The sequence below is a fragment of the Aulonocara stuartgranti genome, assembly GCF_965226115.1.
Source record: "Aulonocara stuartgranti genome assembly, chromosome: 22".
NCBI lineage: Eukaryota > Metazoa > Chordata > Actinopteri > Cichliformes > Cichlidae > Aulonocara > Aulonocara stuartgranti.
In genome coordinates this window covers 19,092,991-19,108,647 of record NC_138957.1, presented here as the reverse complement: position 1 = coordinate 19,108,647, position 15,657 = coordinate 19,092,991, and the positions used below count along the sequence as shown (strand labels likewise).

Sequence of the window (15,657 nt, the reverse complement as noted above, 5' to 3'; positions counted from 1 at the left end):
TTGAGATGATGTATGGCATATGACCAGGCTAATTGCGGCATAAGCAACTCTGTTGGCTAATTGGGAAATTTATCTAATAACTGCTGGCATGCAGAGATCAAACAGCTGGATTGGGAAGTCCAACATTTTCTTTATTTTCCAAACTTTTTGATACTTTTATAAAGTTATTGTTTAATGTGTTAGGGATGTTCACACTCACACAAAATTAAAGCCATGACACACTTACATGAATGCATGGTAGATGAATGCCCATCCTCTTGGTCTTTCTAGCACGTTGTACAGGCAGTTTTGCAACTTTCTGTAGCGCTTGCTTGAAGCGGACATGTTGGCCCGAGGTCCGGGCGGTCCAGGCAGCGGGGTGCCCAGCAGACCCGTGCGGTGAGACGGGTGTCCGCGCTCCGGAGTGGACGGCTCGCTTCTCTCCGTCTGGACGGCGGTGAGAGCCACAAACTCTACGCGCCTCTCGTCGTTCGGAGCCGGAGGCGCCAGCATCCTGATGCCGCCGTTGTTTGATGGACTTCCTAACATCTCAAGGCTGTCGCGATTAAACTACAGACAACTTGACACGTTTCACTGGATCATCCGCAGGAGCGCAGAGCAAAGTTTGGACCAAGTCATAGTCCGACTGAAACTAGTCCACAGCCTGAGTTTGAGTTCAGATTTAAAAGTTATCTGCAAATAAAGTCGCGGCCGCAAAAGACGAGATGCACATGCACAGTAGATGTTGTGTAAGCGAGTCGCGCTGAAACGGGACCTCCGGCGATCATTGTTAACAGTCAGGTGTAAGAAGTAATCAGAGGGGTGCAGAGAAGTAATCACACACACACGCGCACACACCAACTCCGAGAAAACTGAAAGCAAGCTGCTAACGACCTGCCATCACTTTGCAAAAAAAAAAAATCATCTGGGCTCAATCAAGTGAAGCATCTATTCCGCACACTTCACAAAAGTAACCCGCCAGGACAGAGGCCGTGCAGCGGATCCATGGTCTCTAAACCGAGCCCAGCAGCCACAGTTGTTCATTAAACGAGTCTTAGCTGTTTCTTTAGTTTTAAACTGGCAGACAGAGCCTCACCACAGCCGCTAACATCAGCCTGCTCTCCCCTGCTTGTGCGTCTCTCTGGTCCAGCGCTCCCCTGCTGACTGGGTGGAGAGCTCAGAAGTAAAGAACATCAGCGTGATGTCAAGAACTGCAGACGAGGAACCCTTCCAAAAAATTATAATGATAAAATTAAGAAGAAAAAAAGACCAAATATCTGCAGTTGATTTGGAAACGCGCACAAAGGTGAGAAGCCCGCTCTCCGCTGAGTTGACGTGCACAAACAGAAACGCTAGCGGGCAGGACTCTGCGCACGGGATGGGTACGAGCGTGGGATGCTCTCAGCGACTAGAGGCGCACTTTTTCTGTTTTGTTTTTTAATGACGCTTTCCGGGAACCGTGAGCGATCTCTGACAGAGCAGCAAAGTTAGCTGGTGAATATACATGCTGCTAACAGTTTGCAAGTAGTGAACCGGACACCATCTGTGAGGCTTCCAAAAAATATGCATGGAGTCTAGGGTGGGGGTGATCAGTCAATCTGGGGATGAAGTGTAAGAAGGGTCTTTTTGTGTACGTTCTAATATATTTAAAATGTATTCAAATGATTTTTTCAAATGTTTGTTGTTTGTTTTACAAAAATGTCCAGCAGTGTGTTTTATTATTATTTGTTTTATTCTAATTCACACATCACTTTTAGCTCCATCTCCCACTCACCTCTATGCCTCCTATATATATGTATTTATAATTCTTCCCTGTCATCATCATTGCGCGCTCTACCTCTCTCTACACTCTGAAGTCATCACAATGATCACGATATGATATTATCAGTAATTATTATCAGTAAAGAGGTCGTTTTGGTAACAGCATGACTAATTTTTTCCGACTTCAGTGTCTATGGTCATCCTGTCAGTATTTTAACCAGTGTGTAATCATCTGTTTCCTCGTTTTCTCACAGCTCTCAACTTCATTTTTTCTTTTTTCTCATTAAATATACCTATATTTAATGCATGTATATACGGTAAACTATATGATCAGTGCAATTCACAATTCCATATCATTTTTCAAAGTATTATATTTCTACTTTTTTCTTCTTTTGGAACTTGTTTACTCAAAATTTCACCCAGAATTAGTTGGTTTTTAGACCCGAGTGTGCATTTTTTACATCCATGTTCATGTAAATTTGACCTTTTCACCCATAAAAATATTTGCTTCCACCCCTGACGATTACCAAAACTTTGATCAAGCATTACACTCTCAGCAAAAACTAATCTCCCCTCCTGCACACATTTTACGTTGTTGCTTTCCAATGATAAAGTGTTCAAACAACAAAAGTTTAATTTGACTTTCCTTGAAGTGAAAATGCCACTTGTGTTTACTGTGGGAGGAGGTTTGAATCCATGGCTACAGGAGTTTTGGACAGCAGAGACAGGTGCTCTGCGACACAGCAACACTGATCACCACAGACCGCTACCCCTCCATGGACACAGCTTTCTAAATCTATGACTGTGACACACAGAGGGGCTTGTGGTTATGACACAAATATAGGGTTATGGAGACTGAGCCCTATAGAGACATCACCTGTCGGAGGAACTGAGGAATGCAATGTGAGGTAGTCCCCAAACTCCTGCTGGCCTGACTGTATCATCTGGCGGCCAAAAAAAATGACATCAGGGAATAATGATATAATTCACACTGATGTGTTTTTTCTTTAAACCTAAACAAGCACCGGGTCAAATGTTCACAAGGAGAAAAAGAAGAACAACAAACCTGCTTTTTGTTTCTTCCCTTCACTACCTCATCACTTCCACCTCTGACATCTACTTCTGTCCTCTGCTGTTGAATGCGAGTGAAGTATATAATCATTCATCTTGAATAAAAGCAAACCGCACTCTCAACAACAGAAACTGACAGCCTGCCCTAAACATACATTCAGCATGGTGTAAGTTTTACGTTGTCCTACAACAATAGCAGAGGCAGGTTACTCATGCTAACTATGTGCATTCCTGTCAATTGTCGTGCAGCAGTTTATGGAACATGCAGGTCGGTGGCATGAAACGTGGGAATGCAGCTGCAGTCTTTCACAAGTCACAAATCTCAACATTATTCCCTGGGCTCGCTCCCATTACATAACATAATATCACATAATCCTTAACTCTTTACTAGCATCTCATATAGACACCAGCTGACAGCTGATCTTTACAGCGATGACTGGTGAACTCTTCCCAATGGATGTTCTGCTTTTAAGGTTCAATCAATTATTAAGTATTGTTTGTTTGTTTGCTTTAGTGTTGGCATTTAAACAGACCTTTGGGCTGCAATATTTAATCTGGTTATTAATTGATAAACTTTATTGATACCTGCAGGGGAAGTGGAATGTCACAAGTCAAGGTGACATAAAAGAGTGGAAAATTAACATGGCGGTCAGCATTTCCACATAGAAAAGCTGATTGCTAGAACCAATTGAAGATTGCAGTGCTTTTATAACTGCAGAAACAATTAGAATGAATCCTTTTGGCTTACTAAAACGAAGTTTGACAAAGTTCTGAGTGGAAGTTTTACAAATATCTGATTTAAAGACATACTGATTGTTAGAAATCACAGTGTTTATGAGACAGGATATGGCCGGGTTTTATTTTGAATTACAATCATCGGAGAGGCATGCAAACTAGTCAAAACTATGCAAGTTAATTTAGGGATAACATTTAGGGTGCAAAGTTACAGCCCAGGGCTTTTAAAAACAGGCAAATGTACGATATCTATTTCTGACTTGGAAGGTGAGACTGACAGAAAGATAAAGGACAATCAGTGGGGGAAGATGGTTACATAACAGTAGGGTATTGTGGATCTTAACACTCCCACCCCACAATGACATCCTGTAGGAGGAATCCCCCCTACACTACAACCCTCTCTCTTTTAGTCCGGTCTCCTCTCCTCCCCTCAGCAGTCCTAATGAGGACCGGCAGCAACCTAAGAAAAAGCTGTTGACAGACATGTCAGCTTTACTTGTACCCTCAGGGATTAAAAATCAAAGTTTCGCTGTGGCAAAGCTACACCCACCCTCGTCTCTTTCTATTACAGTACCCTTCTTCAACGTTGCTTTCATCTAGTGATCAACACTAAGAGCCGGGCAGTGGCCTCTGAGCTGAAGGCGGCCCCGTGACAACAAACAACAGCTGAGCGAGGACAGCGGGTGGTCGAAGGCACAAATGTATAAAGCTGACCATGACGAAGGCAAGGCAAGGCAAGGCAAGTTTATTTGTATAGCACAATTCAACAACAAGGTGATTCAAAGTGCTTTACAGAGACATTAGAAACAAGAACAAATAAAAAGCATGATTTAAAATTGATTAAAACAAGCAAATAAACTAACTAACTAATTAACAAACAAACAAACAAACAAACAACAGTATATAAAATCAAAACAGATAAAATCAGAACAGTAGATAAAATCAGTAGTTAAATGTAAGTTTTGAAATTTAAGCTTAAAGTGTGGATTTGGTGCTTTATTCAAATGCAGCTGAGAACAGGTGAGTCTTCAACCTGGATTTAAATAAACTGAGTGTTTCAGCTGATCTGAGGCTTTCTGGGAGTTTGTTCCAGATATAAGGAGCATAAAAGCTGAATGCAGCTTCTCCGTGTCTGGTTCTGACTCTGGGAACTGATAAAAGACCGGATCCAGATGACCTGAGGGATCTGGAAGGTTCATACTGGGTCAGGAGGTCATTGATGTATTTTGGTCCTAAACCATTCAGAGCTTTATAGGCCAGCATCAGAACTTTAAAGTCTATCCTCTGACGGACAGGCAGCCAGTGTAAGGACCTCAGAGCTGGACTGATGTGGTCCACTTTTTTGGTCTTAGTGAGGACTCGAGCAGCAGAGTTCTGAATGAGCTGTAGTTGTCTGACTGATTTTTTAGGTAGACCTGTAAAGATGCTGTTACAGTAATCAAGCCTACTAAAGATGAATGCATGGACTAGTTTTTCCAGGTCCTGTTGAGACATCAGATCTTTTATCCTTGATATATTCTTGAGGTGATAGTAAGCTGACTTTGTTATTGTCTTAATGTGTTTTTCTAAGTTTAGGTCTGCATCCATCACTACACCCAAATTTCTCGCCTGGTTTGTGGTTTTTAGATGTATAGATTGAAGTTCTCTGGTGACCTGTAATCGTTTTTCTTTGGCGCCAAAGACTATTACCTCAGTTTTGTTTTTGTTTAGCTGGAGAAAATTGTGGCACAACCAGTCATTGATTTCCTCAATGCATTTACCAAGAGCCTGTACAGGGCCTCGGTCTCCTGGTGACATTGTGATATATATTTGTGTGTCATCTGCATAGCTGTGATAGTTTATTTTGTTGTTGTTTATAATCTGTGCCAGTGGGAGCATGTAGATGTTAAACAGAAGGGGTCCCAAGATGGAACCTTGGGGAACTCCACATGTGATACTTGTCTGCTCAGATGTGAAGTTACCTATTGATACAAAGTATTTCCTGTTTTCTACGTATGTTTTGAACCAGTTTAGTACAGTTCCTGAAAGACCTGTCCAGTTCTCCAGTCGTTTGAGTAATATGTTGTGGTCAACTGTATCAAATGCTGCACTGAGATCCAGTAAAACTAGGACTGACATTTTTCCACTGTCTGTATTCAGACATATGTCATTAAACACTTTGGTCAGAGCGGTTTCAGTGCTGTGGTTCTGTCTAAAACCTGACTGGAAGGCATCGTAGCAATTATTCTGTTTTAAGAAGTAACTGAGCTGTTGAGAAACTGCTTTTTCAATGATCTTACTTAAAAACGGGAGATTTGAGATCGGCCTGTAGTTGTTCATTTGTGTCTTGTCAAGATTGTCCTTTTTCAGTATAGGTTTGATTACAGCAGTTTTTAGTGATTCTGGAAACACACCTGATAATAAAGAAAAGTTGACGATCTGTAACAGGTCTGACTCTAAAGTCTTTGAGACCTTTTTGAAAAAACTTGTTGGCAGGACATCTAAACAGCAGGAGGAGGAGTTCAGTTGACCTAAGATGTCCTCCAGGTCTTTGCTGTTAATAGGTTGAAACTGTTTCATGGTGTTTAAACAGTTTTTTGGTGGACACAGTACATATCCTGGATCTGCTGTTGATGTACCAATTGCTTGTCTAATTTTTTGGATTTTTTCAGTGAAGAATTTGGCAAAGTCATTGCAGGCCATGGTCGAATGAAGTTCAGCTGCCACTGACACAGGGGGGTTTGTTAGCCTGTCAACTGTAGAAAATAAGACCCGAGCATTATGGCTGTTTTTAGTGATGATGTCAGAGAAGTAGGACCTCCTTGCATTCCTCAGTTGTAAATTATAATTGTGAAGTTTCTCTTTATAAATGTCATAATGAACCTGGAGGTTTGTTTTTCTCCATCTGCGCTCAGCTTTCCTACACTCTCTTTTTTCATTTTTCACCAGTGTGGAGTTTCTCCATGGAGACTTTTTCCTTCCAGAGATAACCTTCACCTTAATGGGAGCAATAGTGTCCATTACATTTAACATGTTAGCATTGAAGCTATTGATGAGCTCATTGACTGACCCTCTGGACAGGTCAGGTGTTAATGGGAAGACCTGGTTAAAAATTGCACTACTGTGTTCAGTTATACACCGTTTTGTGATCACTGTTGTTGATATATTTGTGTGGGCTGAGATTTTACTTTCAAAGAAAACACAGTAATGATCAGACAGGCCCACATCAGACACAGTAACCTTTGAAATGCTCAGGCCTTTGGAGATCAGTAGGTCAAGAGTGTGTCCTCTATTATGTGTGGCCTCTGTTACATGCTGAGTCAGCCCAAAGTTGCCCAGAGTGTTACTCAGGTCTTTAGTCCCTTTGTCCTGAGGGTTGTCCACATGAATGTTAAAATCCCCAGCAATAATTACACAGTCAAAATCAACACAGATCACAGACAGCAGTTCACTGAGGTCATTAAAAAAGTCTGTGCAGTATTTGGGAGGCCTGTAAACATTAAGAAACACAACTTTGGATGGGGCCTTCAGCTGTAAAGCCACATATTCAAAAGACTGAAAACTTCCAGGAGATAGCTGCTTACATTGAAATGATTCATTAAATAAGACAGCAACCCCTCCTCCTCTCCTGCTCGCCCTGACCTCACTGATAAAACTGTAGTTAGGAGGGGTCGTCTCGATGAGAACAGCTCCACTGTTACTTTGGTCCAACCAAGTTTCAGTTAAAAACATAAAATCAAGGCTGTGCTCAGTGATTAAATCATTAATTAAAAATGTTTTCCCAGCTAGAGATCTAATGTTTAATAAAGCCAACTTAAGTGTTTTAGAGGTATTACTTGTCCCCTCGTGTTTGGGAGCAGTCTGTGGCACACAAGGTATGTTTACTATGTTTAAAGATCTTTTAGAGTGCAGCTCTCGCACTCATATACACAGATTTGGTGGCACTCATAAACAACTCTGGTGTGAAGCTGGAATTACCCTTGGAGATGACCCAGAGTGGACTACAGGGGCCTCAGTGTTAGGAGGCTTCTGCCCTTTATGCTGTTTTTCCACCACACTTCCACCCCTCCAAGCATACACTCACACTCCACAGAGCCCACTGAGCTCCAGGAGCCGACAGTCACTCAGGGAATCTATGGGAACGTAAAAATACTCACATCAGCAAATGCGCGGCACACATAGTACAGCGCAAACTTGCTCCGCTCGACCCCATCAACCTTTTATTTCCACTGCCGACGTTTACTTACACCACTTAATGGCTTTCCCAGACAGCACACTTGTTTGTCTTTATTTAATCTCGTTTCTGTGCTGCTTTTCATGTATCGTCTCCTCTTTAAAACAGATCCCTTCTTAAAGGGAAGACCTCAGAGGACAAGGGAAAGAGGAGGAATATGTACAGGGCAGTCGAATTGTTGATATAGCGTCTGTTGTGCTGGGTTAATGTTGTTGTGATAAGTCTGGTTATAGTCTTTGGAGAGTTGAAATGACATTGTCAAACAGCGCTGTGCTTGAAGCAAGAACCCCCAGTGAGTGCACAGTCCAACCATCACGTAGACACTGAAAAAAGACCAGCAAGCGGATTTCCCCGTTCCAATCAATGTAACAGTTCGCCATTCAACTGTAAGAATATGCCAAAGTGTCAACCACAACACTTCGTGACTAAGTCAGGAAATGACAGCGTGGTGGGTAGAGACGTCACTCAGTGGTCCATTCATAACCAGTCAAAAGCTCCTTTGTAACTTACTGCAACTTTTAGTGCCACTATAGAGGTGAGTGAGCAGGCCCCTAAAAGGACCCTGCAGCATTTTACTAACACTCACAGGGGGTAGAGGGGGGCACACAGTAGACACTACCTCACTTCCATCAGTCAAAAACAATCCTGAACCATAAATCCCGAGCTAAAAAAAAACGACTACACACACACACAAAGTAACAGAAATGTTAACACTGTGTCTGATTTCTAAAAATAATCAGAACACATACTGCCTCGTTTTATTTAACAAACGGTTAAGGGCTTAAAGGAGAGATCGGTCCTTTATTATAAACGCCAATGTGAGTTTGAAATTGTATAATTTTTGCTACATTTGACATATTTGTGTAGTTTCAGTCAGAGTAGCAGTGCAACTGTCAGATCGTATGGATCACGTTTATCGGGGGGGGGGGGGGGAATCACAATGGTGACGTAGAGGACTCAAAAACTCAAATATGATAGACTGGACGCTACAGAATAAATATAGTCATCTCAGCCTGACTGTCAGCAGCCCCGCCCACCTGCTGCTCAAACCTGTGTATGAGGGGCAGCCAATCAAAAGAAAGAGAGAAAACTGTTTCTCCAGCTGTGGGTCATAGTGAGAAGTTGGAATAATATTTTTCTTTAAAAGATAAACAAGACTTACAGTCTTTCACCTTTAATCATATTTTAATTATTATTTTAACATTTTGTTTTACTTTTTTTGTATTTTTAATAAAAATCCATAGAGTATGAGCTTTTTTTAAGCTTCTGATTTTGCATGTGCCAATAGGGACTTTTTAAAACTGTGAATCATACTAATCTACTGTTGTAGAGTTAAAAAAAAAAATAAAAAATGTGGAGCTGAAAAAGGACATAATAGGCTCCAATTAAAAGATCCAGGGAGTCTCATGTGAAGAGAGGCTCATGAACATTCCTGCAGCATTCCTGATTCAACCAGAAGTGAATCGGGAACAGTTGTACCCTGTAACCATCTTCATTCAGGAAACTACAGATTAAAGTTGGGTTTTTTTTGCTGAATAAATATTAACTGATAGAAGAGAATACATTAAATCCCACGTACATAGTTGGAATGAAATAAATTTCTTAGTTGAGATGGGAATTATTTTATACCTTCATAACTTAGAAGATCTTCTGCAAGCACGAAGCCTTTGTCGAGATTTACTGCCTCAAATTTTCAGAAGTGACGTGGGTTAGCACCAGAATTAAACGGATCCTTTCTTTGCCCCTGATGGCAGCTTTTGCACCATGTTGCATTCAAACAAACTGATCATGTATCTCTGCCTCAGTGCTCACAACGTTCAGGCTCTTTGATGCAACTTTAATGCGCAGAATAGCTCAGCTGCTTAACCCTACAGTATAAGCTTATTATGAACAGACATAAGCAATACGAAAATTACTCTACATGGATCATTGAACTGTCACATTATTCTTATACAACGCTGACACGCCAAGACCTGGGAAGAGCTCACACTGAAGCCTGACAATGATTAACCCTTGTGTGGTGTTCATATTTTTGTTACTCAGCCAGTGTTCATGGGTCTGGTGGACCCGCTAGAGTTTTGGCTTTCCAAATTAACACTATCAAACAATTTTATGTTAAATTACTCAACAGATGTTTACTTCATCCCAATTACAAACCATATGAACAGTAAACATGGTTAATTTTTTCCCTTTACCTTTGTTAGATCACATTTATGAATTAATGTTTTTTATTTTTTTTATAAAATGTTATAAAAACATAAATCAGTTATAATCAAGTGGAGTGAGTGGAAAGACAACACATTTACACGTGAAGCAATATGTTTCACAACTAAATGGGATCAGCTGCTCATCAATGGTGACATTAGGCCCAGGGTTGTAAAACAGGGGTAGGTGGTGCACACACTTATCCCACACTGTCCTGATGGCAGCTAGCTTGTCTCTCTGCCGTCGAGCTGGTCTGTCGTCTCGGCTATCAAAACGGATAATCCTGGACATTTTGTGGAAGTTTTCCAGAGACATTGATGCACGGAAAGGTTCTTGCCGGTTTCTGCATCCCACAGGATTCTGTGGATTCCCCTTTGGACCTGAAAACTCCTGCAAGGATAAGAACCCCAAAGTAGGCCTGCAGATCAATTTGGTCCATCTCCTTCCACCTCTCTCCAAAAACACACCTTCCTTCTAGATTACTGCAATCCAGAATAATTTTCTGGATGTAATCTGGGATGAAAAGCTCAAATGAAGACTTGATGTCCTGCACATGAGTAACTGTCAGCCGTGTTGGCCCTGGCTTATCACAGTAACAGCTCTGCAGGGTGGCTCATTTCTTGGGCAAGAAGACCATTCAATTTCACCAGTTATTGACATCCATATTTCTTCACTTGCTGTCTGGTGGGCTTGTTCTGGTCCTGGAGCTGGCTGCAGATGGGGTGCTCGTCTTCGTTTTGTTACTAAATGGTGCTCAACCTCTTCTTCAAAGTCACTGTCAGACTCTAAATTTTCAGAAATGTGAAATATTCTGAAACCTCTTTGTCAACATCATCATCCGAAGCCACTCTCTCTTCCAAAATCAATTGGATGGCCCTCGCAGCAGATAATCTTTTGCCATCTTGATCAGTTGTGATAAAGAACCACACTGGCAAAGTCTTATTTATAGTATTATGCCCCTAATTTGCAGGTGGGACAGGGGATGAGAAAATTTGGATCCCTCAAGAAAGAGGGTAAAATGTGTGGGAATGTAAGAGCAGACGGTGTTGATAGTTGAATTTTCAACAATGTTGCAACTTTGTGCGGAGCAGGAGGGGAAGAAAACACCATCAGCAGCACCAGAAAGGAGGAAGACAGAGTGTGGGAACACAGGACCTGCACTTTCAACACTTTTATTAGGCCTGGGTCCAGTGGACCCGAACACCTTGTATGTAATGTAAATGCGTGGGGGGAGGTACAGTATGAGGTCATTGAAAATTAGTTCGGATTCATGTTCTTCACAGAAAATAAGCCAAAGCCAATGAATTTCAGGTTGAAAAAATAATTAATTGTTTAATTTTTCTTTTGAGAAAAACTGAAAACGGGTCTCACAGACCCGAACACCATACAAGGGTTAAAGGAAAACATCCTGACACCTAAGAAGGAGAGAAAAGAAGATCAAACACGAAAGCCGAGTGAAAGATGATGCTTAGCCTCCAGCCGAACTCTTAACGTGGGTTTGTCACAAAGTTGGTGAGGGCATTTGGTGCTGTGGCCAAATCACAAGGTCTAGACCACAGCCAGAGCAGTGAGCTCGAGTTCATACGCCCAAAGCTGATCTTTGATCTGACCAGACGAGGCAGCCAAGAAAAATACCACCAGACAATCCTTTTCACGCTCAACTTAAGCTCAAACATTCTCACAATCCTCGTTCCTCTCATTAGAAAGAGCCGAGCATGAGTCTGCATTCATTAATGCAGTTATTGTTCACTGATTAAGTCGATTAAGAAAGGACCCCCCGGTCAGAGTAATGTTTACTTGTGCCTCCAACTACCATGGGTCAAGCAGGGAATTGCAGAGTGAGTGATATACATAAGTGCAATTTTTTAAAAACACAATTTGATTGACCAGCATTTCAAAGTACTTCCACTTTTGAACTTTGACTTTCAGTTAAATATGACATTTTATTAGTATTTTCTCTTCCACCGCAATTATTTCTCCTTCCCTTTTAAAATTTAATTCAATTCAGGTTTATTTATATAGTGCCAAATCACAACAACAGTCACCTCAAGATGTTTTATACAAAAAGGTAAAGACCTACAGCATACAGGAGGAAACCCAAATAATCAAATGACCCCCAAGTGACCCCATATGACCAAGTACTTAGGTTGGAGAAGGAATGCAGTCTGATCTCGCAGGAGCTGAGCGGCCTCTAGCCAAATAACTCGTGACTCTATTGTTAACCGCTGACCCTTTTCCAGGACAGCAGCACTGCTCACATAGTCTTGTTTGGGTGCAGCGTGGATAGATACTGATGGTGCGGTCATGAGAGCACGTTAAAGATAGATTTGTTGCTAAATGTTACTTTTAGTGACATTACCCTTACTGAAAAATAATGAACCTCTGTTTGGACATAAATCGGGTGCCCAATTACAGTATATCAGTAGTGTTTAAAATGTGTTAGATCAGTGCTGCCCTCCTATGGCCATTTGGGAAAACAACAACAGGTTCCAATCTGACATAGTAATAAGCACATGATTGTTTGAAATGAGTTTTTGTCTTTTTAAACTTGTAAATGTTAATTGGATTGTTCTTTTCTATTCTGTCTACCTGAGCACTCAAAGCGCTATATACAACTTGCCTTATTCACCCATTCATACAAGCACTTTTTTTCTATGCATAATTGCTTACTATCTAACATTCACACATTCATACCCTGATGAATGCATTGGAGAGCAATTTTGGGTTACTATGTTGCCAAAAGATATTTGGCACATAGAGTGGAGCAGCCCAGGACTCATACCACCAACCTTCCAATTAGTAGATGACTTGCTCGTCCTCCTGAGTTACAGCCACCCCAGCTCGTCAGGCTACCTGAAGCCTGCCTTCATCACTCATTTTCAGAAGAATGCCTTTTTGTTTCTTAAACCACCTACTGCTGACCATGAATGATTAAGTATATAAAATAAAAAGTTAAAATTGTATCTTTAGTCACTTTGTTACCAGCAGGCTGTCACAAAAGGCACATAATTTATTCCAATTTCTTAAGCTGAACTTATGAAAAGAGACACAAATGACCCAATTTGACCTATAATATAATATTGTCGCACAAACAAGGTGACTACCAGAGATATTAGCTGAAAATGTGAGATATCTCGGTGTAGTATGAAGTGTTTCCTTAAAAATAAAACAGATGAAACAAGTGGAGCGAAAAAGAACAAGGATCAGGCATTAAAAACTATCGACAGCAGGTGAGCAGAATCTGAAAGTCATCCATCTACTGTTCACTGAAGCATCTTCAGAAATGGTCTCTGGAAGGGTGGCTGCCAAGAAGCCATTCTTAAAGTAGGGAAACAGGCAGAAAAGACTGAGGTGTGCCAAATTACACAAGAACTGAAATAAAAATCAGTGGCAACAGGTCTAAAGGAGTGAAGAATCCAAATTTGACATTTTTGGTTCAAATCGTTATCAATGTGTACAGAGGAGGTCAGTGGTGAGCGTCTACAGCCATCTGTAAAACATGATTGAGACTCTGTCGTGGTTTGGGGTTGCATATCAGCTAAAGGTATTGGGGATCTTGTCAAAATTGATGAAATTACAGACACAGAAAAGGATTTTGATCCACCACGTAATACCAACAAGAAATTTAATAAAAGCACACTGGGATAGAAACACAAACACCGGAATACCAACAGTCATGGATTGGCCTCCTCAGAGCCCGAGCTCAAAAGTACTAAAGCAGTGCAGAAAAATCTTGACAGAAAGCAGAATAAAAGGCAGCCAACATCCGAGCTTTGAATGTGCTGGAGAACTATTCCTGATAACGACTTAAACTAAAGACAAGAAAGAGATATTGCCATTGAAGCTCATTAGAATTGTACAAATTGTTTTTGTCTTATATACTGTATTTCCAATCATATAATATGGTGTATTGTATTTTGTAAATCACTGGACCCATTTTCCTGCCAAACAGCACTACAGGGAGTGCAGAATTATTAGGCAAATGAGTATTTTGTCCACATCATCCTCTTCATGCATGTTGTCGTACTCCAAGCTGTATAGGCTCGAAAGCCTACTACCAATTAAGCATATTAGGTGATGTGCATCTCTGTAATGAGAAGGGGTGTGGTCTAATGACATCAACACCCTAGATCAGGTGTGCATAATTATTAGGCAACGTCCTTTCCTTTGGCAAAATGGGTCAAAAGAAGGACTTGACAGGCTCAGAAAAGTCAAAAATAGTGAGATATCTTGCAGAGGGATGCAGCAGTCTCAAAATTGCAAAGCTTCTGAAGCGTGATCATCGAACAATCAAGCGTTTCATTCAAAATAGTCAACAGGGTCGCAAGAAGCGTGTGGAAAAACCAAGGCGCAAAATAACTGCCCATGAACTGAGAAAAGTCAAGCGTGCAGCCGCCAAGATGCCACTTGCCACCAGTTTGGCCATATTTCAGAGCTGCAACATCACTGGAGTGCCCAAAAGCACAAGGTGTGCAATACTCAGAGACATGGCCAAGGTAAGAAAGGCTGAAAGACGACCACCACTGAACAAGACACACAAGCTGAAACGTCAAGACTGGGCCAAGAAATATCTCAAGACTGGTTTTTCTAAGGTTTTATGGACTGATGAAATGAGAGTGAGTCTTGATGGGCCAGATGGATGGGCCCGTGGCTGGATTGGTAAAGGGCAGAGAGCTCCAGTCCGACTCAGACGCCAGCAAGGTGGAGGTGGAGTACTGGTTTGGGCTGGTATCATCAAAGATGAGCTTGTGGGGCCTTTTCGGGTTGAGGATGGAGTCAAGCTCAACTCCCAGTCCTACTGCCAGTTTCTGGAAGACACCTTCTTCAAGCAGTGGTACAGGAAGAAGTCTACATCCTTCAAGAAAAACATGATTTTCATGCAGGACAATGCTCCATCACACGCGTCCAAGTACTCCACAGCGTGGCTGGCAAGAAAAGGTATAAAAGAAGAAAAACTAATGACATGGCCACCTTGTTCACCTGATCTGAACCCCATTGAGAACCTGTGGTCCATCATCAAATGTGAGATTTACAAGGAGGGAAAACAGTACACCTCTCTGAACAGTGTCTGGGAGGCTGTGGTTGCTGCTGCACGCAATGTTGATGGTGAACAGATCAAAACACTGACAGAATCCATGGATGGCAGGCTTTTGAGTGTCCTTGCAAAGAAAGGTGGCTATATTGGTCGCTGATTTGTTTTTGTTTTGTTTTTGAATGTCAGAAATGTATATTTGTGAATGTGGAGATGTTATATTGGTTTCACTGGTAAAAATAAGTAATTGAAATGGGTATATATTTGTTTTTTGTTAAGTTGCCTAATAATTATGCACAGTAATAGTCACCTGCACACACAGATATCCCCCTAAAATAGCTAAAACTAAAAACAAACTAAAAACTACTTCCAAAAACATTCAGCTTTGATATTAATGAGTTTTTTGGGTTCATTGAGAACATGGTTGTTGTTCAATAATAAAATTATTCCTCAAAAATACAACTTGCCTAATAATTCTGCACTCCCTGTATATGGCAAAGACCTGTTGTGGTGGGACGCGTCTACCTGTAAATATAGCATATGGTGATGCCTAGGTTGGTTCAGTCCTATCTCGTGGTCCTGGTGACTTTCTCTCCTGTCTCCCTGTATACTAGCAAGGTGCTTAACTGCCCTAAAACAATAAACAATGGAGACGTAGATT

At 41.3% G+C, this 15,657-nt stretch overlaps 1 protein-coding gene across 3 annotated transcripts in view; it reads right to left on the bottom strand.

The window, feature by feature from the left end:
* kcnq4 (potassium voltage-gated channel subfamily Q member 4) overlaps nucleotides 1–15,616 on the bottom strand; it is a 66,822-nt gene extending 51,206 nt beyond the window's left edge. For 2 of the 3 annotated variants that reach the window (XM_082521793.1, XM_082521794.1), the window contains exon 1: nucleotides 227–1,366. In XM_082521793.1, coding sequence (XP_082377919.1) covers nucleotides 227–528 — 302 coding nt within the window. In that variant the 5' untranslated portion in view covers nucleotides 529–1,366. Of the gene's footprint in view, nucleotides 1–226; nucleotides 1,367–15,521 lie in introns of those variants that run through there. The other variant, XM_082521795.1, reaches the window with a different exon arrangement.
* Between the last annotated feature and the right edge of the window lie 41 nt (nucleotides 15,617–15,657).